Raw genomic sequence first — 13,600 nt, 5'->3', positions numbered from 1 at the left:
CCCTGCCATTGCTGAGTGTCCCCTGGGCTGAGAGAGACATGGGTGGGGCTGGGGAGACTGTGTCTGTCCTCGGAGTGGGTTAGGCCGGGGCCCCTGGGGACCACACTGTCCAAGCGGGATGTGTTTCTGGAAAGCCCAGGTATAGGCCCTGATCTTCAGAGCAGAAGATGCCCCCGGCCCACGCCCACCTTCCCAGGGCTTCACAGCCTCGGCCTGGGAGCCAAGGGCAGGTGTCCAGTGAGGGCACCATTGAAGATGCTAAGGGACAAACGGTCAGGGGCACACAGGTGACCCCACGGTCCCTTGTGGAGGCCTGCAGCACATTCTCTGCTGGCCCCCTTTCTGACCACCCTGGCTTTTCCCACTTCTCTACTCTTCATCATTTTACATTTTAAACATAGAGAAATGGAAAGTTTACCATTATCTCTAAAATACAGAATGGCAGCATTTAAGGAATTTTCTGCCCACATGGCTCTCTTGCCCTGTGCTTCTGGAGTCAGGGGCTCTTGAGGAAAGAAAACCAACCAACCAAACCAAAGCTGCGGCACCGAGAACCTTCCTCCAGGGCTGCCAGGCACTCTCAGGTCTACGTGTCCCTGTCCCCGCTTTCCCTGGCCTCTTCCTTGTCCTGGGGGCAGAAGAGAGGCCCCTCTCATGCCTCCTGCCACCAGCACCAGTGGAAGAATCCCTCACAGCAGGTTCTGCCTCAGCTCTGACCTCAGCCCCACGCACCCCTCCCCGCCTGGGCAGCCGCTGGCCCGGGACACTCACTGTGCTGTGACCTCTGCCCCTTGCACCCCTCCCCGCCTGGGCAGCCCCTGGCCTGGGACACTCACTATGCTCTGACCTCGGCCCGTCGCACCCCTCCCTGCCTGGGCAGCCCCTGGCCCGGGACACTCACTATGTTGTGACCCCGGCCCCTCGCACCCCACCCGGCCCGGGCAGCCCCTGGCCCAGGACACTCACTGTGCTGTGACCCCGGCCCCTCGCACCCCACCCGGCCCGGGCAGCCCCTGGCCCAGGACACTCACTATGCTGTGACCTCGGCCCCACGCACCCCTCCCCGCCTGGGCAGCCCCTGGCCCCTCGCACCCCACCCTGCCCTGGCAGTCCCTGGCCGGGACACTCACTATTTGGCAGAGTCATTGAGCTGATACTCCCGAGACCGGTTGAAGCACTCCTGGATCCCTGAGTCACCCCAGAGTCGCATCATGGCGGACAGCAGTTCTGCAGAGAAGGGCTCGGTGTCTTCCATCCGGCTCACCACGTCACACACCATCTTGGCGTCGGCCTGGGAGGGGACACGGAGATGGTTTGGAGGCCTTGGCGGTGACAGGAAACCCCTGGCCAGCCAAGGGCCCCACCTGGCTGGGACGGGGTGGGGGCTGGGTTTATGACAAGGCCCCCACCAGCACAGCAGCAGGCTACCCAGGAGAGGCGGGAGCTCTGGTCTCCGAGGGCCTTGTGGAGCCTCCTCCGTGTGGAAGCCCTGGCGCAGGGGGCCCAGACCACTGCCCTTGGAGTCCGAGGGTGTGCGTGAGCGGAAAGGGAGGCCGACGGGCTTGTGTCTCCACCCTCTCAACCACCATCGCTCAGCTCTCGCCTACTCTCGTAACTGGGTCTCTGCACGCTACTTTTGCTTGGGGGAAAAATTAAAAATCAATATCCTTGGCTAGAGTTACAATTTCCTACACTTCTTACCCAAGGTGGCGCGAAAGCCCCAGAACTGGGCTACACTGGGGGAAAGAGGAGGTTTCTGGTTATTTGAGAGCTAAAGTTAACTGAGGGTCACAGTAGCCCGGGACCTCAGGGTGGGCGGGGCAGAGGGCTCAGCGGTCAAGCCAGCACACCTGGTGAAAAGCCCTCAGGTCACCTTCAAACCTCAAGGGGCTGGTGTCTGGTGCAGCTTCAATGCAGCAGGTTAAGCTGAGACAGTTGCATTTCTCATGGGAGTGCCGGGGGTTGGGGTCCTGCCTGTGCTTCCCCGCCAGCTTCCTGCTAATGTGCACCCTGGGAGGAGGGCTACGATGACTTAAGTATTTGGACCCCTACCGCTTATGTGGGAGACCCAGACTGAGTTCCTGGTTCCTGACTCCACCCTAGCTCAGCTCTGGCTGTTGTGGGCATTTAAGGAGTGAGTCAGTGGATGGAAGATCTTTCTCCTTCTCTGTGCCTCTGTTACTCTGCCTTTTAAAATAATAATAATAGAGCTCTACAAGGTACCAGGATGCACTTTGCACCAAAGCCATACCACACGTGTGTGTGAGTGTGTATGTGTGTGTGTGTACATAATAATATGAATGAATTCCTACTGACTCCTCTGTGACCTGTGGCCCACCCTCTGGGAGGGGCTGTAGCAGAACTGCTTTAGGTGCACTGTGCAGGCAAGGACAGCACTGGGCCTGCAGGAAAGGGGCTGCATAATCCACGGGCTTCTTCTCCCTTCCCCTCATGTTTTCAGCGGCTGTAAGTAAACCTGCTGGAGACTTACAAGGCTCTGGGGGAAGTCACAAAGCTGCCTTCTCTGGCACTTGCACACACACACGGCACTTCACAGTTCAAAAAGGGCTTCTGGGCACATTCTGCTTCCTTTTTTTTAAATTTGAAAGAGTTAAAGAGAGAGGGGGAGGGAGGGAGGGAGAGACAGAGAGAGATATCGTCCATCTACTGGTTCACTCCCCAGATGGCCACAACAGCCAGGACCTTCTTCCAGGTCTCCCACGTGGGTGGCAAGGAGCCCAAGCTCTTGGGCCATCTTCGACTGCTTTTCCCAGGCCATTAGCAGGGAGCTGGATGGGAAGTGGAGCATCCCACACGGGACGCCGGCCTCACAGGTGGTAGCCTTCCTGGCTGTGCCACAGCGCCAGCCCCACATTCCGCTTCCTCACTAGGGAGCTGGCAGCTGCAGCAATGGGCATGTTTCTTCAGCCCTCTCTGAATCTCTGCAGGTGCACTCCCTAGAGGCAGAGGGTGTTCCCATCTCCTTGACTCTGAGGATAGTCACAGGCCTTGCCGTGGCCCATGGAATGGTGTGGGGGCAGCAGCTTGTCCCTAAGGCAGCCCTGGGGTCTCCGTGTACTCGGGGCCTATATCATCATTGTGAACCTGCCCAGCCTTCCCCATTCACCCCAGAAAGAGGAGCTGGGGTGCATGGCACAGAGGTGAACCCACCCTGGGTCTTTGATCCTCAGCTGAATCAGTGACTCAGTTCGGGGAGGCCTGTTAGCATTGCCGCAGCAGTGCCAAGCACTCTAAGTACGTAATCCCCATTTGATAGGTGGGGAGCCTCGGAGCTCCAGAGAGGAAGGCACTCGGCTAAGGCCACGGTGCGACTGGCAGAGCTGGCACTCAAGACTCAGAGCCTTCTGTCTCCACGGCCGCTGCTGGGGGCAGAGCTACGCGTGCTGAGAGCAGTCAAGGCCCACACCTCTGATGGCAATGACACCTGATGGAGGAGCTGGGAGTGGGGCGGCAGGCCCTCTGGGGTGGAGGTGTTGTCCTCGGGCTGGGTGCAGTGGTTATCACTGGACGATTGGTCCACTGCGAGCCCGCTGATGAAGGCCGAGGAGAGGCAGACTACACGGCCCAGGACACGAGTGGGAGGTACTGAAAACCCACAGGCCTTTTTTGAGGGCGGGAGAGACACAAAGGGAGGGAAGTCAGCAGGCGTGTGGTCAGCAGGTTTCTGTATCGAAGGGGTGGGGCAAAGCCCTCTAGGCCTGCTGGCCGCACAGCCACTCAGGTGGAGGGTCTGTCCATGGCACAGGGTCAGTGGGAGGGTTGTGGCAGTGGTGCCCCCTGCCTGCCCAGGGAAGGAAGTTGCCCCTGGCCTGGAGGCTGGCCAGACACGCCAACCCTGCTCACTCAAATCCGGTTCCCTGGGGACAGCGTCCTGAACGCCCAGCCCTTGGGTTCCCAAGTCACCCCCAGCTGACAATGCGGGGCTGCCCACCGAGACAGCCTGGCTCCCCAGGGTCAGCGCTGGGCTGCTGGCCTGCCCTGGCAGTGGTGACCTGAAAGGTGGCCGTGGGGCCTGGGCTCTGGGTGCCTCAGGCAGGCAGTGGTGACTCAGGGAGGCGTGGGCTGGAGAGCAGGGGTGGGGCCTGCACCTGGGGCTAGGAACAGAACGAGGCCTGTGAGTCAGGGCACTGCCCCCACCCTGCCCCCCGGTGCATGGCTGACCTCGGGCAGTCTGGTGCTGTCCCAGGCCAGAGACTCGGCCAAGTCTTCCAAGCTTCCTCCTGGGGCCCCACTGTCAGGGTCTCGGGCAGCCCAGTTAGAAGGCGGCAGCATCCAAGTGCCAGAGGAGAAACACCCCCTGCCGGGCACCCCAGAGCCATGGTGCTAGGGGGGCAGTGTGGTTCTCTCTTCAACTCTGTGCTTTCTGCTCCTGGGCTCGCTCCTTGAGGGGCGACTGGAATGGATGCGCTCCACGGTGGGGGGCGGGGGGGGGGCTGCATTTGATGATTCCTGGACTCTGCCGCCCAGCCCGTGGGCCAGAGCCCGCCTCCCTGCCTCACTGCGCTGTGCAGGGGCCGGGGCGTGGTCCTGTGCAGCAGCACCCTTCTGCTTCCTGTTTTGCTCCTCATCTGGCGGCACCGCTATGGGCCCAGCTTCTGGAACCCATAGGCCTGGAGCCTTGCCGGACCGATCTGCCTTGAAGCCTCACAGGCCCGGGGTGCGGTGCCTCCGTCCTGCCTCTCTTCTGTTTCCCGCCAGGCCAGAGGCTGTTGGTTTCCTCCTAACATCAACTCTCCCCTTCTCCTTCTGGACAAGAAGCCCAAGAAGGAAACACACTGATGGCCACAGACTACATTTCCCGTTTTGCAGCGGGGCGTCCTTGGGACTGGTTCTGTACAATGAGATGTACGCTGACAGGTAGCGACGGGTTTTAAAGGGAAGGGGCACCCTATTTCTCTCACTTCCTCCTCCTAACGCCCAGAACTTGGGTGTGATGGCTGGAGCTCTCCAGCCGACTTGCATCATGAAGACAAGGTCCGATCCTAGGGAGAGTGGGACAAGGATCTCCAACCAGCCTGGCTGGAGGAGGTGCGGCACTATCTGGAGTCAGACCGGCATTATTTTAACGGTTTTTCTTTTGTCCACTTAAATTTCTATCTTCAGCTCTCTGCTGTGGCCAGGGAGTGCAGTGGAGGATGGTCCAAGTGCTTGGGCCCTGCACCCCATGGGAGACCAGGAGAAGCACCTGGCTCCTGCCATCAGATCAGCGCGGTACGCCGGCTGCAGCGCGCTGGCCACAGCGGCCATTGGAGGGTGAACCAACGGCAAAGGAAGACCTTTCTCTCTGTCTCTCTCTCTCACTGTCCACTCTGCCTGTCAAAAAAAAAAAAAATTCTATCTTCTCAAAGCTGCTATTTTCAGGGTCTCTGGTTCACTGTCAAACCTAACCCTCATGGGTACAGTAATACTCCTGTTTAAATTCTTCCGATAGGTTCCCATCATTCCTAACTCGCAAACTCCTCACTGAGGCCTTACCAAGTCCCTGCCTCTTTCTGTGTCCTAAAACCCTCTCAGGGCTCCGGTCCTTCTTCCGCTCCCCAAACGAGCCGGGGCAGCCCCAGCCCACCTCCCTCTCAGCGTCCCCTTCTCATAGAAGCCCTCCCCTGGCCCCAGGCCAAGCCTGCTCCACAGGGCGCACCCATTCCTGTCCCAGCTGCTGCTGCTTGCACCTGTCCTCAGGGCAGGGACTGTGTCCCGACCTCACATGGCACCTCGGGCCTTGCAGTGCTTTGTGCATGGCCAGGGCAAACAGATCTCCTGCACTGTGAGGCCAGGCACGCCCCACTTTCTCACTCCGCCGCCCCCATCTGTCCACTGCCTCTTCTTATCTTGTCGGTCTGGACAAAGCTGGCATCTCACTTCAACATCGCAGCCGCCCTACTGGGGTGGGCACCCTGTGTGCGTGGGTGACTCGCTCAGGATCACACAGCTAGTCAACAGGAGGGCCTGGACTCAAAGTCCACCTTCTCCCCGGCATCCCGAGCCACAGCCCTGGGCTTGTGTCTCAGACAAGGCCTGGTCACCCAAGGCCAGCACTGAGGCCTCCCTGGCGCTCAGCCCATCCCCTTGAGCAAGGGGGAGGGAGGCTTGGAAGGGAAGGGGGGCTTTAGTGCCCAGCCTAACAAGCAATGGACAGAACCAGAGGAGGCCTTCGTCCCCCCCCCCCTATCTGCATGCCTCGGGGCCAGGGCTCCTGCTGAGCTCGGCCTTCCCATCCCGAGCGCCTCCTGGGCCAATAGCAGGGGGTGTTTCCCAGCATCCTCCCTGCTACAGCCCCTGTGCACCGCCACTCCCCCTGAGGCAGAGCACACCTGCTGTCCAGGCATCTGAGCTATGACTAAAGACAGGAGTGCGGCCAGGGCAGACTCGCCGGGTGCTGGGGTCTGAGTGTGTCCCCCAGGAATTCATACCTTGCGACCCTAACCCCAGTGAGGAGGCGGGCAGGTCACAGGGTGGAGCCCCCGCGGGTGGGATGTGTGCCCTCAGGAGAGGCACCAGAGGGAGCCCTGCTGCTGCCCCCACCGGAGGCCCCAGGGCGCTGCCCCTCCCCAGACCCAAGCATGCCCACACCTTGGCCTTGAACTTCCCAACCTCCAGAATGAGGGGGGGTCGTGTTGTTTCTAAGCCCCCCAGGCTGTGGTAGTTCGTTGGAGCAGCCCTAATGGACAGACTCCAGATGTGACCCATGGGAGCTGCACCCGTGCCCTCTCGGGCAGCACTGTGTGCTCTCCACCAGGCAGTGCTGCAGGGGGCGGGCAGGGAGCAGCCTCGAGGCGGCGCCCAGGACTCGCCCCTGCCGACACCCTTTCTGCCAGGCACTGGTTCTCCATCCCCCTGAAGCCTGAGCCTCTCGGAAGGGAAGCACCCGACTCCAACCCAAACTTCCCCAAGCAGCTCGGCTGGGGCGGCCTGAGTTCCCTGATCCCAGGTGTGGATGCACGCTCCAGGCCTGGCCGATCCACCTGCTGGCCTCTGAACAGTTTGGAGCGGGCAAAGATCCCACGTTTGTCGGATTAGATGAATAACTGCCCGCACCTGGACACCTGCAGGAACTGTCAGCAAAGAGAGACTCTCCGAGGGAGGGAGGGACCGCCTGAGCGTGCAGCCGGCGCTGAGAGGGCCGAGCTGAGGGAGGGAGCGCATCAATGCCCGGATGCAGCTGTGCCTGCAGCCTGACGCTGCTGGGGCTTTCTAGTTACCTGAGTCAGCCAAGTCGGTGACTTCTGAGGTCCAGTCAAGGGTATGCCGTTTGTTTGGCATTTGCACCTCCAACAGCCCTGTTTTGCCTTCTGCTTTGCTAAGGCTGGCGATGACTCCACTCGCTGGGAAGACCCCGCCCCCTGCTGCACCTCTCATGGTCATTCTGGTGCCGGGGTCCCCGCCCCCCAGACACGTCCTGGGCAAACGCCCATGTGCTGGACTTGAGTTTCCTGTGTATGAGGTGCCCTCTCGCTCCCACAGGACTGGCGTGGCACGCGTCCTGGGCTCTGGCCATGTGTCGGCAATGAGGTGGTTGGGTGGGATTCAGGAGACAGTCTTGTGAGCAGTACACAGGCCTTCCTGTGGCCCCCTGTGTCACTGCTGCCCCCTGCTGGCCTGAGTGCACCTGCCCAGAGGAAGGGGGGGTGTCTCCTGTGTGTGCCGAGAGCACGGCCGTATGCCCTGACGTCCAGGCCTGGGTGGGATGCGCTGCTTGGTGAGTGCCCAGATACGCCTGCCGTCCTCTGTCTGCTGGGAGTGCCCCTGTGCTCATGCCACCCCACAGCCTCTGAGGAGCCTTCTCCCACTTTCTTTGGTCCTTCCCTCCTTGGGCTTCCCAGTCCTGCTCCCGCAGCCTTCTGGGGGCTTTGGGCCTGGCCTCCAGTCTAGTGTCCCAGCTGGAGCAAGCGCCTTAACCTTTCCAAGGCCCAGCGCCTCACCTGCAAAATCACTGTCCACTTTCCTCACAGGGCGGTCATGAGCTACTGGAACACTGAGAACAGTGTGAGCACCCCAAGGTGGGCTATGCTGGGGCGTAGCCAGTGAGGGGGTGTACCCCGCCCCCACCCCTGTGAGCTGCCCTCAGGACGACCAGGGGCAAGGGGGGTGGCGGGACCCTGTATTTGTCAATGTTAACAGCAGGCAAGATGCTGTGCTTCTGGGTTTAGGACCAGGAGGCTGGGAGAGGTTGTACCTTCTCATGGTTGCCTAAGGATCTTACGGCATCAATGATGGGAAAACAACCAGTATTACCTTTTTTTTTTTCCATAACCAATATAGCTTTTCTGGTTAAGAGAGCTTATCATAACGGTGACACACAAAGGGCCTCAAAGTGCCTTGAACTGGGGTCAGGCACTGTGGGGACCCCGGACTCCTCAAGCAGCAGGAGGAGGGCTGGGCAGGCAGAGGAGGAGCCATGTGGAGGCCGGACTCAGGGGCCACCTCCAGTGCTGGCGCAAGATGCCCCCCAGAAGTGAGGCACAGGGTGGCCCAGGGATGCTCTGAGCTGGCAGCCCAGAGGCTTCCTGCCACAAACACATGCTGCGAATGTGTGGAAAGCAGCATAGGGCCAGGCGACCATCGATGGGACAGCCCGTTGGCACCCAGAACACGCTCACCGGGAAACGGGCCTGTCCCTGGCACTGGCCCCTGTGCTGGGAAGACGTGTGTAGGCTCCCATGGCCCACTGTGGTGCCACCTGCCTGGCGTCTCAGGCAAGGAGCTGACACCTGTCTATGCTGTGCCACAGGAGAAGTTGGCATCTGTTCACCTGAGCCAGCAGAAAAGGGCACCATGTGTTCTGCACGGTTGTGCCAGACACAGCTGGGAGCCGGGAGTGCCCAGGTGCATCTACCGTGTGCGGACGGGAGGGTCTGCACATTTAACACTTGGGCCTTCTCCTCTACTTCTCAGTAGACACCAGGGCAACAAAGGCCTGGAGTGCCACTATCACAAGACACCCGGACTTTCTCTCGCAGGAGATGAGATGCAAAGGCGTGGCAGGGAAACGAACAGGGATTCCCCTTCGGGGGTCCCAGGTTCAAGTCCTGGATCTGTGCCTTTGCAGCCGTGGGCCCTGGCTAGGGCACCTGACCTTCCTGAGCCTCCGTGCTCTCCTGAGTTCCCCAGCACGGGGCTGTCTGTGCCGATGACACGGGCTGGGGGGCGGTGGGGCGGTGACACGGCTCTGCATCACGGACGAGCCCTGCAGATGCAGGCGACGATAGCAGAGATGAAGTGCCTCGGATGCAAACAACAGCTGACAGAGAGTCAGCCTGCTTTGTGCAGACTTCCCAGGCAAGCTCGATAGTCTTGATAACAATAATCACAGTAATTATAATAATATCCCCCGAGGAGCTGCTCTGCATCTTTCAGAGTTTGCCTCCATCTCGAATCTTCTGGGCCAAGTGAAGGGTGAGCGGGTACACACACACACACGCACACGCACACGTACACGCACCAGTTCTCCAGGTGTAGGGAGAAAAGCCTCATTGGCCCCACCCTGCCTCGTGTGCTGTAGTTGTCCTTGCATCCACTAGGGGGCAGGAGTGCACAGGCCGATGGAAGTGTCGTACGCTGAGCCAGAGACCAGGCCGGGCTGGACCAGGCCCACTGCGCATCGCTGCCTTTCTTGGGCTGCCATCCAACTCCTGGAAGCCCCCCAAGGGGAACGGCAAGATAGCCTCCTGCTGGAGGCCCAGTCTGGGCACTGCAGTTCCAACAGTGGGTGCATCTTGGTACTCACTGCCAGGCACATCCTGCGGAGACCTGCACCTCTAAGGAAATAAGTCACGAGCTCCAGCACGCTCAAGAGGGGCCTGCCTCCCTTCCTCCCTGCAGCTGAACTCTGAAGAGTGGGGGCAGTGGTGGGAAAAGGAGTCCACTTCCTTGTATCTTGGCAGATGCTTCCCTGGCCCTGGCCAGCAGATGGCGCCCTACATGTGACTTTCAGCATGGAAGTGGCACTAAACACCACCCCAGGTGGCACTGTAGACATCTGTGACATGTCTTTGGCTGTGGCGATAATAGAAGCGCTATGGATGCTTAGTGGCTTGGGGCCAGGCATGCTTGGGGCCCTCTCCTGGACTGGGCAAGGCCTGTACCCCCAGCCTGCTGTCAATCACAGGGTCTTGGCCTATAGCACCTTGTGGGCCTACCGTTTGCCTTAGGGAGGAGGATATTCCTGGCTCCCTGGGAAGCTTCTACAGTTGAACTGTGGATTCGCTGCTATTTCTAATCAGCCTGCCTTCTCCAGTTGGAATGATGAGCTGCCTACTCCCTCCTTGCAAATCCACCCACCCCTTCTGTAGCCAGCGTTGACACATCCCTGTCCCACAGAGCTGGGACAGCTACCCCTCCGCCCTGGTGCCACCACCACTGCAGGACCTCCTCTGCCCACCAGCCACCCCTGTTCCCCCATTCGCAGGCTGACATTCCCAGCCTCTCCCAGAGCACCTGGCCCTGCATTACTCTTCATCCGCTGCCCACTCCTGCTCCCACTTTCTCACCCCTCCCCCCACCTGCTCATCCTTCCACCGCGCGCCTCTCATGTGGCAGACGTCAGCTGGGGTCTGGGCCTTACGCACTTTCCTGCTTCGCATGAAGGGAGCACACTGTCTGAGTCTCCGCAGTCTACCAGCTGGTGCCTCCGCCACACCATGGCCAAAGAACCTGCTATCTTTTTAGGGGTCTGTGGCCTTGTTGAAGAAGGATTTGCTGAGGTCTCCAGCTGGATTCAGAAGGCAAACGAATGCAAACTTCCAGGGTTCCTTGCCCTCCGAGAGCCTTCCCGGCCCCTGTGTTGGTTTTCCATCCTAACTTTCTTAAGGGTCACATCTTTTTCAGCCTCCGGGTCCCTGGATCTTCCAACTGCCTGGAAGAGTTCCTTCCTGGAGAAGTCGGCTTATGACGCGGTCTCAAGAACTGGGGTGAGGAGAGTGCCGTGGCCTGAGTTCTTGGAGGCCCTGTCCCTGACACCTCGAAGTTTTCACTTAGAGACCCCCTGTCGGTCCGTGCGGTTGGTGTGGTCTCCCACCACCAGCCCTGAGCCAGGGTAAGCAGAAGGAGCCAGGGCTAAGTGTTGGCTAGGATACAGAGGCGAGGGAGTCATTGCACACCGCAGGTGCGACAAAAATCAGTGCAGCCATTGTGGAAAACAGCGTGGAGTTCCTCAGAAAACAAAAAGCAGCGGCGGGTGCTGTGGCTCAGCAGGCTGTGCCGCTGCCTGGGGCTTCGGCATCCCCTACCGGAGTGCCTGAGACGAGTCCTGCCTCTGCTCCCCGTCCCGCTCCCTGCTGGTGCACCTGGAGGGCAGCAGATCATGGCTTAAGTGCTTGTGTTCCTGCCACCCATGTGGGACACCCGCACAGGATTCCCGGCTCCAGACTTTGGCCTGGCCCGGCCCTGGCTGTTGCAGGCATTTAGGGAGAAAATACATGTGTGGAATATCTATTTCCCTCCCTCCCCACTCCCTGTCTCAAAGAAAAAAAAATCTGAAAAGAAAAACCCTCAAAAATAGAACTACCACATGCTCCAACAATTCCACTACTAGGTATACGCCCAAGGGAAATGAAATTACTCCGTGGAAGAGACACCTGTGCTCCCCTGTTTACTGCAGCACTGTACACAACTGCCAAGAACGGGAGCAGTCTAAGTGTCCACCCACTGACGAACGGACAATGTGCACACACACAGTGGAGCACTACGCAGCCCTAGACAGGGTGAAACGCCGACATCAGTGACAGTATAGATGGACGTAAGCTAGCACAGAAGGTCAAATACTGCAGGGTCTCATCCACATGAGCAATCTGAAAAAAATTCAACTCCCAGAAGTTGGGCAGTAGAATGGCTGTTACCACAGGTCGGGTAGAGTAGCAGGGGAGAGGGCTGGACAAAGGGTTATTGACAGGTACTCAGTTATGGTTAGACAGGAGGAAGAAGCTCTGATGGCCCACTGTATGGCAGGTGACTGCAGATAACAATAAGTATTGTACAATATTTCTACAGGGGCCGGCACTGTGGCACAGGGGGTAAAGCTGCTGTCTGCAGTGCCAGCATCTCATATAGGCAACTGGTTCAAGTCCCGGCTGCTCCACTTCCGATCCAGCACTCTGCTGTGGCCTGGGAGAGCAGTAGAAGATCACCCAGGTCCTTGGGCCCCTGCACCCATGTGGGAGACCCAGAGGAAGCTCCTGGCCCTTGGCTTTGGATCGGCACAGCTCAGGCTGTTGCAGCCAACTGGGGAGTGAACCAGCGGATGGAAGACCTCTCTCCCTCTCTCTCTGCCTCTCCTCTCTCTGTGTAACTCTGACTTTCAAATAATAAATAAATCTTTTAAAAAAAGCACAAATATTTCTACAAAGCTGCTTAAGCTTGTTTCCCTGGGTGGGGGGCAGAAATCAGATACATCAACCACAGCCTGGAGTCAGGGACAGCTGCTCCCAGGAGGCCACCACAGAACAAGATGTGGGACTCAAGGGCAAATGGGTGCGTGGGAGGGAGGCCAGAGGGGCTACGTCTGAGACACAGCAGTCGTGGGTCAGCTGAAGCCACGGCACAGTCCAGACACTGGTCTTCGCTGGGAGCTCTCGAAAAGGTGAGGAAGGAATTGAAGGGGGATGAGCAGAGACGCAAGGCGACGTTGAGGGTCTTGTCACACAGCAGCAGATCTTGGAGGGCACCAACGTCCTTGCAGCTGTCAGTGGGGCCTGAGGCTTGGAAGCCCAGCTGCCTTAGGTATTACATCACGGACAGCTCTTAGATCCATGTGCAGGTGGCCCAGGGGCTCCCACACATTCTGTCCACTATGCTCTGGTCTTAAGTGGGCGTTGTGTGCTGCCCCCACCAGGTGGCCTGACGCCTCCCTGGAACCCCCCCCCCCCGCGCCCCCAAGGAGCCTGCCAGGGCAAACACCAATCGTGCTGAGTACCATGGGCATCTGCTCTCCCTCCGCTTCCCAGGGATGCTCAGCTGCATTCCGTGGACACAGGGGCACTGTCCGTCCACAGCTCCGATCCTGCAGCGTCCATGTAGAATGGCCTGGAGGGGCTGTGAGGAGGTGTGGGCATGGGCCCAGAGGCCTGCCAGAGAGCAGTGCGGTGCCCCCACATGATGCCAGCAGGGTTGGGGACACAGGGTGGGAGTCAGCAACCTTAGGCCATCCCTGGCCCTCAGGGACAGTGGTGTCTTCCACCTGGTGTGTAGTGGGGGTGCCATGTGTCCGAGCTCAGCCACCACCCCCTGTAAACAGCCTCCCTTCCTCTGGGCGCCCCTTCCCCCTTGGAGGGTGCAGATCTGCCAGTCACACCCTGGGTGTCTCTCCTAGAAGGGGTTCTGTGGACAGTGAGCCAGCAGGCAGGCGCTGTGCAGTCACAAATAAGCCTTAAGGTGAATGGGACAGAAATTTCCAAACCCATGGTGCTCCTCCACCCTGCCCCTCCCCGCCTCCTTTCTCCTGAGCTCAATGTTCTAAGATGGGAAAAAAGGACTAAAATTGGATGGGCTAAATTTCCCAGAAATGAACAAGGGCAGCATGAAATTACCCACACAGAGCACAGTCAGAAGGAAAGAAAAGTGGTAATGGCCAACTTCATCTCTGCAG

At 59.3% G+C, this 13,600-nt stretch overlaps 1 protein-coding gene across 2 annotated transcripts in view; it reads right to left on the bottom strand.

Moving 5' to 3' along the window:
• The window catches only part of GNAO1 (G protein subunit alpha o1), a 175,942-nt gene that overhangs the window by 24,196 nt on the left and 138,146 nt on the right, over nt 1-13,600 (bottom strand). For both annotated transcript variants that reach the window (XM_008257311.5, XM_051847158.3), the window contains exon 4: nt 1,131-1,291. In XM_008257311.5, the coding sequence (XP_008255533.3) occupies nt 1,131-1,291 (161 nt within the window). The remainder of the gene's footprint in view (nt 1-1,130; nt 1,292-13,600) is intronic.

The sequence above is a fragment of the Oryctolagus cuniculus genome, chromosome 18 (assembly GCF_051225735.1).
Source record: "Oryctolagus cuniculus isolate XC-2025 breed Fujian yellow rabbit chromosome 18, ASM5122573v1, whole genome shotgun sequence".
In the NCBI taxonomy this organism is placed as follows: Eukaryota; Metazoa; Chordata; class Mammalia; order Lagomorpha; family Leporidae; genus Oryctolagus; species Oryctolagus cuniculus.
Note: the sequence above shows the minus strand (reverse complement) of the source record. Positions and strands in the feature narration are given on the sequence as shown.